Source organism: Drosophila grimshawi, unplaced genomic scaffold, assembly GCF_018153295.1.
Source record: "Drosophila grimshawi isolate 15287-2541.00 unplaced genomic scaffold, ASM1815329v1 contig_311, whole genome shotgun sequence".
Taxonomy (NCBI): domain Eukaryota; kingdom Metazoa; phylum Arthropoda; class Insecta; order Diptera; family Drosophilidae; genus Drosophila; species Drosophila grimshawi.
Window position 1 is genome coordinate 4,547,164 of NW_025063098.1, and position 9,441 is coordinate 4,556,604.

Here is a 9,441-nt window from a genome sequence, read left to right on the forward strand (position 1 = left end):
TAAAGTTGTAAAATGTATTGAATTGTATTTTTGATGTGGCAATAAATATTTGCTTAGCTGTTTTTAATGTTACTGTCATCGACCATACCCTTACCTATAAATATTCGATATACTTTGAATCGATATACGATTACTTGTGCCTATTTTATTTGGTATTTTGTTGTGCGCACGTTGTTGTCATTGCATTTGACAATAAATCCAAGTTAAAAATATGCGCAATCTCAAGCTGCAATATTGCAAGGAGAAAAAAACCGGCATACAAAATCCAAAGCAACTGTTGCTCCAGCCGGACATCGATCGCAAGGATAATGAAATCAGCTACATCATCACCGAAAACAAAGTCTTCACCGTCGATGAAACAAACGAGCCGAAAATAATCGCCGAACTCCCCGCGGAAATAGTCAGCGCCGAGTTTCTGCAGCTCGAGAATGCGATCTGTGTGGCGACAGCCGCTGGCGAAGTGCTGCTCATCAATCCCGACACACTGGCCACCAGCGAGGGCACCTTCTGTGACGTTGGCATCGAGTGCATGGCCTGGTCCCCCAACCAGGAGGTGGTCGTCTTCATAACTAAGGCAAAGAATGTCGTCGTGATGACCTGCACCTACGATGTACTCGGCGAGCAGCCACTCGATGCTCAGCTCGCCAGCGAACAGCAGTTCGTCAACGTGGGCTGGGGCAAAAAAGAGACACAATTCCATGGCAATGCCGGCAAACAGGCTGCAAAGCAATCTGCCGAGTTCCAACCGCCGACAGATGTGCAACAGTTGCCACAGGTAAGAGGTCACTGATACCTAGCTGATCCATAGATTACTTGATCGAATCGATGTCTTCCTTTGCAGGATGTGCACATTGCTTGGCGTGGCGATGGCGCCTATTTTGCCGTCTCGTATGTGGCCAGCCAAGTGGGTCGCACATTCAGCGTCTACGACAGCGAGGGCAAGCTGCAGCATACGGCGGAGAAGTGGAATGGCATGCAAACGCCGCTCGCTTGGCGTCCCAGTGGCAACTGGATTGCCCAGCCGCAAGTCTTTGCTAACAAATCGACGGTGGCTCTTTTCGAGAAGAACGGTTTGCGTCATCGGGAAGTTGTGCTGCCCTTCGATCTGAATGTCGAGCCCATTGTGCAGCTGCGCTGGAGCAATGATTCGGATATATTGGCGCTGCACACAGCAACAGCGGATGCCCAGCGTATTTATCTATATACGATAAACAATTATCATTGGTATCTGAAGCAGGTGTTGGTCTACAAGGAGCTCGAAAATCCGCTTGCCTTCTTCCACTGGGATAGTCGGCTGGGCGCCGAGCATGTGCTGCACGTGCTGCTCGAGAGCGGCCAGCGTTATACGCATCGTTGGCATTTCGCCATCGATTGCCAGCCGGGCACAGCAATTGTTTATGTCATCGATGGGCAACGTCTGCTACTCACCGATTACAACAAGGCTGTGGTGCCGCCACCCATGTGCTGGCGCACTATTGCCTTGTCCGCTGGGCAGTATATAAATGCCGTTGGCTGCTGCAAGTCCCACATAGCCATTTATACTAGCGAACGGGCGATTCACTTGTACAACTCCGACAAGCACTCCATTTACAACAGCGCCAAGCCGCATGTGGAACTGTCGCAAATCCAATTGGCAAACTTCTGCTGCGACAAGTTGGGCAATCTCTATGCCACCCACACTTTGGCCAATCATACGCGGCTCATGCTGTTCTCCACGTTCGTCGTGGGCGAAGATTATCATATTGAGTGTTCGTTGCGCATCACGGGCACCATTAATGCTTTAACCGAGGGTCCAGTCAGCTCAAATTTCATCTATGTGCAGACTTTGAGTAATCGCCAGGTCTACGAAATTGCTCTAGAGAGGAATCCCAATCAGCTGAAGCTGAAACGCACCTATTTGCAACTGCAGCAGTCAGCGGATCAAATGCAATTCTACAGCTGCGGCAAAACATCAGGTATAACAAAGATAACTCTATATATATATATATATATATATATATAATATTCCTTGGTTCATTTAACTCTTTAAAATATCTCCCTTATTTATTTAACCTATTCCTATTTGCTTCTCATCTAGTTTTGACTGTTTCAGTTAAGAAATATTTAAAACTGAGAGTTTATTAAGAGTTTGTTGATCAATATAATGCAAAACTAATTTATTTAGTTTTCTAAATGCATTCCACAAAAATGAGACTCATTTTATGCGGATCAAATTGCACTCCTAAAAGTCTTTAATAAGTAGACAAATTTAGTTAGTTTCTCATCGGCCAATGATTTAAAATATAATTACAATCAAAGCATTCACGGAAAATGAAGATTTACCCTAATATTATAATAATATAATATAATATTATAGAGATCTGTTGACATTATTTGGGAAAAGGCGCGAAACATTCTTGAAAGATTATATTACAACAACAAAAAATGTATATTAACAAAAAAACATAATGCAAAAAATACAACAGAGAAACATTTGAATTGATAGTTGAAAAAATTGAGGAAGCAGCTCAGAATCTGTTTCTAAATTAAACACAACTGATCGCTTATAATGATGTGAATAATATTGTATGAAAGAAATCTCGGATCGCAAACTATATGTGATAGTAAGGAATGTAATATTGCTATTAAAGGTCACTGAGGAGATGCGATTGAGTTGGACAACAACTGCAGTCAGGTCTACAAAATCATTTAAGACCAGTCTCCACATCTTAAACGGATTGAGAATTTTGTGGTGTGAACTTATAAAGACTGTTTCGAATTGTAAGATGAGATGATTCTCTATAAATAGTGCACAACTTGGCTATGTGGCGGTTATTTGGGATTTAATTAGTGTTATGCAAGCAACTAATAAACGTTGAATAATATATCCACACATCATATCTAATTTTTCGAAATATCAAACTTTCATTACTATTTCACTACTATTATTTCGACGGGCGCATTTGTGATTGAATTTTTGTTGATCATAATTTTATCCCATCCACTTTTATCCCATCTTTCAATGATTACTCATCTTAAGTATTGATTGAAAATTTAATAATTTTTAAATTACTATAATTTATATAATATATTGAATTATTCTTTTTTTTACGCTAATTTGATTGCTTGAAAATTGTTTTCTTTTTGATAACGATTCTGTGTTTTTTAGAGGGTCTGATCACGCTGCGTTCGCAGCATCTGCTGCAGATCGATGAGCAGAGGATGGCGGAGGATGTCACCTCGTTCTGTGTGGTGGGCAACTATCTGGCCTACACCCAGCTGAACGCGCTGCACTTTGTGCGTTTGCTGGATCGCCGCGTTGTCGACACGCGCACCATTGAACGCGGCGCCAAATTGGTGACTGGTGGCGCTGGAGATGCACGGCTGGTGTTGCAATTGCCGCGCGGCAATCTGGAGATGATCTGCCCACGGGTGCTGGTGCTGCAGCATATCGGGGATCGATTGCGACCACATTACTTCGAGGCGGCGATGCGAATTGTGCGCAAGCAGCGTATCAATTTGAACATCATCTGTGATCACGATGTGCAGCAATTTGTGGAGTTCATCGATTGGTTCATCGAGGAGATTCATGATAGCCAATGGCTCTGCCTGTTCCTCAGCGAGCTGCAGAACGAGGACTATGCTTTGGGCATGTATGCCAGCAACTATGACGCAGCCAAGCAACATTTTCCCCTCAACTATAGTGCGGATCGCAAAGTGGAATTTATTTGTCAACTGATGCTCGGACGCATGGAGAAGGCGGAGGAGCCGAAGCTGATAGCACGCTATCGTCTGCCGATTATAACGGCCTATGTGAAACTGGGCAAACTGGAGCAGGCACTCCAATTGATCTGGCAGCATAAACAAAAGGATTCCACGTTGGCCGACCAGCTGCTCAAATATCTGCTGTATCTGGTGGATGTCAATGACCTGTACAATGTCGCCCTGGGCACCTATGACTTCGGACTGGTCTTGTTTGTCGCACAGAAATCGCAAAAGGACCCCAAGGAGTTTCTGCCGTATTTGAATGAGTTGAAATCGTTGCCGCTGGATTATCGCAAGTTCAAAATCGATGAGCATCTGAAGCGTTACGAGCGTGCCTTAACCCATCTGGCTGCATGTGGCGAGGAGCACTACGATCTGGCGCTGGAGTTTATCGACCAGCACAAGCTGTACAGTCGGGCGCTGATCATCTATCAGTCGCAATCTGTTTTCCATAAGCGCATCTGTGTCGCTTTCGCCGATCATTTGCGTGCCAATGCCCAACTGGAGGCGGCCAGTCTCATGTACGAACGTGGCGACCAATTGCAGCAGGCGCTGCTCAGCGCCCGCCACACGCTCGACTGGCAGCGAGTGCTGCTCCTGGCACAGCGCGACGGCACGGTACCATTGGAAGAGATCGCTCATTCTTTGGTGGCACCGCTGCAGCAACAGGATCGCCATCTGGAGGCCTACGAGCTGATCAAACGCTTCAGCCAGCCGGCGAGTGAGGAGCCGCTGGATGTCCTGATAAGGGGACATCTTTTTGGGCGTGCCATCTACGAGGCGGGTCTGCTGACAGCCGCTGGCGCCGCTGATCTGTTGAGTAAGTCAACTTTGGCATCTTTGAATTACCTATTTTTTGATTTACTTTTACTATTTTGTAAGCTTTAAAGTTTTTTTTAGATATCTTTGAATCGTCTATTTGAATTACTTTTTAACAAACAGTTGGTAAATAGATTGGAAACAATTTTTGATGGTTGTTTTGAGATGGTAAAAAGTGATCGATAATGAAAAATTCCATATTAAAAACGGCTCAAGAAATTATTCATTTCGATTTGGTTTTCAGGCAAAATTGAAATCCACAATTTAAACTCATTTTTAACTTGTGCAAGAAAATTATATCTGAGTATATAAGTGATATATTATATTATATTATATTACTACATTGATATATTAGTCTTCGAAATCGAAGTGCATAAAGTAAGTTGTGAAAGAAGAAATAGGTTAAATTATTTAAATCGTCAGAGGCGCAAAAATTAATTAATTTATTTTTGGGCTCTAAGAAGAGTTTTTGTTTTTAGGTTCCACAAGCAAAATATATTTTAATTTCGATCTGAAAAAATGAGTTTTTTTTATTGCACTTAGTTATATATAATTTTGTTGCTTTTTTCTATAGTTCGTTTATTATTTATTATCAGCATTCATTTACATACCAAATTTTAGATAACTTGCGATGAATTAAAGTTTGCAATTTTAACTACAAAACACAGATGGTAAATTAGAATGGTCTAGTCGAGAGAGCTCGACTGGCAGATATTCTGGAAAGAAGGTTGTTCAATGTGTTTGAACCGAATGAACTGTTTAAACTGTTTATCAATAATCTGTTTGGATATATTCTATATCAATTGGAAGGCTACATCTTAACATTTGCATATTTTAATGCAATCGGAAATATTCTTTTTTTTTTATATGCGTGAAACGAGGATTGAAATAAACTTAACTTGCCTATGGTATATGAAGTCTATGGCTCCTTAATCTTATATTCGAAATATAAACAGCAAAATATTCAACAAATTTGTCTTTCTAGTTTCCAGAAATATATTTCTTAGTAATAGAAAATATGTCTTAAAAGTAGAAATGCAAATAATGATTCTTAGAGAAGATCCATTCTTTAAACCTTTCTGCATATACAACGAATTTTTTCTACATTTTACAAAAAATGTACAATGGAATTGAGCAAAGAAAAAGGAGAGACTCGAATCGGCTGCAAATGCTGATCAGGAATATATATATACTTAATGTTGTCGCAGATGGTTCCTTCTTTTGTCTTTTGCACACTCAATCTTGCATTCTGCCCTATTTCCATTTGAAATGATAAGACTTAATTGCTGAGATAAGCACAAATTGTTCAGTTGCGCCTCGAACCAATAAATTTTGATAACGAAAATGCCTCAAAATGCATTCCTGTCGAAGCGAGTTGCGAGCTATATATAAAGTTGTTAGTCGAGGGTTTTCCACATAATTCAAAAAGTCAAATAATGAGAACAGCATTGATTGCAATTTTAGGCCTTCTGTTGACGGCTGTCTTCGCCCAGCAGGCATCCTGCAAGCCTCGAAAACTATCCACCTTTCACCGTCGGTGTCGTCCAGTAAAAGCAAAATGTAATCCAGTTTCGTAAAGAACATTATACAAATAAAGCATATTTTCCCCATTGAAAGCAAACACATTATTGTCTTTTAAATGCTGGAACAATTGATTCAAATGTGGTACAACAAATATTGATATATAAGCTGATGGATAGAATAAAAATCATTTTTGAAAATCCTCTTAATTTATAAGAATACATTTAAAATAAGAGTAATTGAAACTTTAATTTTAAAATATAGAATTTTAGAATAGAGCAATCATTAAATTTCAAATATTGCCTTGCAGAAATTGTAAAGCAGCAATCAATTTAAATTTTATAATCAAATTTTTATTATTTGGTAACCTCTGTCTAAACTTTTAAAAATTAAATTAAAAAGAAGCAATCGATTTCATCTTCTTCAAAATGAGTTAATTTTTTAATATAGAATTCTGGAGTAGAGCAATTATTATATTGCCTTAAAGATACTGTAAATATTTGAAAATTAAGAGCAGCAGTCGATTTCAATTTTAAACTGTTTAAAATTATAAAATTAATATTAAACTTAAAAGAAGCAATCGATTTGAATTTTATAATCGTTTGATTTTCTTCAAGTTGAATTCTTTTTTGAAAATAGAAAATTAGATTAAAAAGATTAAAAGCAGCAATCGATTTCAATTTTATAGTCGGACCTCTTTTAAACTTATTAAAATAAATTCTTACCAATTTCGTTACTGCCTTCCAGCTGAACGAGTGAAGCCAGCGTTGATCGCCTATGTGGCACAATTGGAGGGTTCACTGTGCGCGGATCGCAAGCTCTTCGGGGAGCACAAACAGCGTCTGCTGGAGATACGCAAGCGTCAGGCGGCAAGCGCTGATGGCGGGAACGATGAGCACGATGTGGACATTGATGAGGTCGATCTGCTCTCGGACACGAGCAGCATGCAATCCTCAAGGCACAGCGGCAGCTCACGTGGCACCGGGTAAGCAATCGACAGTCATCATGCACATCAGTGCACATCTGATATATATTTTGTTTTCATGTGTTTCACTTTCTTTACAGCAAAACATTTCGCTCCAGTAAGAATCGTCGCAAACACGAACGCAAGCTGCTCAGTCTGAAGCCGGGCAATCCGTTCGAAGATATCGCGCTCATCGATGCGCTGCACAACCAAATCACGAAGATCGGCCAGCTCCAGCAGCAGCAACTTGTGCGTGACACATGCAAAGCACTGCTCCAGCTCCACACCGAGGATGCCCAAGCAGCAATGTTGCAGCGTCAATACGACAGCATCTTGTCGGAGGTGCAATCGTCGCTGGACGAGATCTGGATACCGGAACTAATGGGCGGCAGTGCGCAGCACTTGACCGGACCCAATGTCGACTATCTGGCGTTGCGAAAGGAACAGCGTTATGCATTAATAAGTGGGTCAACATTTTATTTATATATATAAAGCACTTCAACTAGAAATCTCAAATGTTGTAGAATAAATTATAGTATTATATATATATATATTATATATATATATATATATATTTATTTATTTTCATATTTTATATTATTATTTTATAATTTCATTTGATTAATTAAGTATCATTTTGTTAGAGATTTTTATATGTATTTTATATGATTTTAGCAAATTATTATTTATTACACCTTGTAGCATTTATAGCAAAAGTTTTCTAATTGATTTATGTATTTATTTGATCTTATCTTATCTTCTTTGCATATTATAATCATATAAATGAATTAATATGTTTATAAAATCCAATTTAATGATACACATTTAAGAACATTTTATCTTCGCTTATCTTATTATATTTATATATGTGAATATGTTTGAAAATTGTATCTCTTATATTTTTTATTAGTATGAAATAATTATTATATTATTATATTTGTATGCCAATATTTCATATTCTATCATACATATTTAAGATCAATTTATCTTCCTTTATCTTTAGATAGAGGACAAATTTACTTTAAATATTGTTGCGCGCATTTCTAAGTTATTTTCTACAATTCTTTCATATTAATTTTCTAACTCAGTCAACTTTTAGAACTAGTTCAGAACAGAATCTGAACAGGGCAACCTGTACGCATTTATCCAAATTTGTCAAAAATTTTAAATATTTTATAAGTGTTTTTATGTAAGTCAACAGTTTTTGAAATTCCAAATTGAAAGTTTTTGAAATAGATTCGCAAGGATATACGGCTATGAATCGATTAAATGAGAAAATGTGAGAGATTTATATTAATTTATGATTAATAATTAGTATAGTTATTCGAACTGGAATATATATTAATATAGCTTTTACTAATTTCTGCAAATATGCAATCAAAAGTAATTTAAAGTAATTTGCACATTCTAATCAGAAATATTTGCAACTATTTTGGTTGTTTGTTATCGTTGCAGATCCCTTGAAGCGATTCAAGCCACAATTGAACATTATCGACTGGAAGCATGGCATATTGCATTAGTTCTTATCATTGTCGTTATCGCTCTTTCGCTGTTTTAAATGCAGATTTCCAATTTCCAATTTGCGTGCATTCAATTTTCACTTTTCATGCAAATCCGGCGGACTTCAAAACTCTCATTTACTTTCACTAGATGTTCCAGCTGAAATAAGAAATAAATGTTGCATTAAACAACAAACTAATTGAGTTGTTTTTAAATAAATATATAAATTTATTAGCACGAAACACAAATTGCGTGTTGTATTTTTTCTTCTTCTCTTCTTTTTCGATTTAAATGTGAAAAGTGGGTGTATTGCTTGCATGGAGTGCATTCCATTTAAAGTCGTGATTGGTCTCGACGGACAGTCATTTAGTAGGCGTTTATTTATTTACTTATCGCTGGGCAACCGCCCTTCAAAGTATTTTGGTTAATTTCCTGTCGCTGCCGTCGACTACTGCTGCTGCGTTGGCGTCAACGTCGCCGTCGGCATCGGCGTCAGTTTGTTTGACAAAACAGCAGCTGAGCAAAGGAAACGTCGCAGCCTGAAACAGGTTTCAGTGATTTGTTGTAGGTGCACATTGTTGCCAGGCAGCATGCATTCCGCACACTGGGCCCACGGTTATATAAAAGTCAAGAAAATTAAATACCGTAATAAATCAACTGATAGTGCTAAAATACAATGAGTGCATTTAAAAATTGCACACAGTTGCAAGTATTCTCATTTAACTTTCCCATTTCAGCGCATATTAAATTATACACATCGGCATCCTGAATCACCCTAATGCACGCTGGACATGCGCAGCTAACATATTCTGCTGCGGCTGCTGTGAGCGCCGACGTCGCCGACATTACCGGCGCGACGCAACTCCAATTGAGCTCGACGCTGCTCTCTGATG

At 38.8% G+C, this 9,441-nt stretch overlaps 1 protein-coding gene across 1 annotated transcript; it reads left to right on the plus strand.

Annotated features, from left to right (window-relative positions):
* The first annotated feature begins 146 nt into the window (after positions 1 to 146).
* LOC6563601 (putative elongator complex protein 1) lies at positions 147 to 8,747 on the plus strand. Its single transcript, XM_001990360.3, has 6 exons — positions 147 to 775; positions 842 to 1,955; positions 3,149 to 4,564; positions 6,832 to 7,069; positions 7,150 to 7,511; positions 8,504 to 8,747. The coding sequence occupies exons 1-6, from the start codon at positions 212 to 214 to the stop codon at positions 8,566 to 8,568; spliced, it is 3,759 nt and encodes a 1,252-aa protein (XP_001990396.1). The 5' UTR covers positions 147 to 211; the 3' UTR covers positions 8,569 to 8,747.
* The last annotated feature ends 694 nt before the right edge of the window (positions 8,748 to 9,441 follow it).

Excerpts from the sequence above, each read along its gene's own strand:
- LOC6563601 (XM_001990360.3), top strand. The coding sequence starts at position 212 with ATGCGCAATCTCAAGCTGCAATATTGCAAGGAGAAAAAAACCGGCATA. Across the intron at positions 1,956-3,148 it reads CAGCTGCGGCAAAACATCAG|AGGGTCTGATCACGCTGCGT; the intron begins GTATAACAAAGA and ends TGTGTTTTTTAG. Across the intron at positions 7,070-7,149 it reads GGCAGCTCACGTGGCACCGG|CAAAACATTTCGCTCCAGTA; the intron begins GTAAGCAATCGA and ends CTTTCTTTACAG.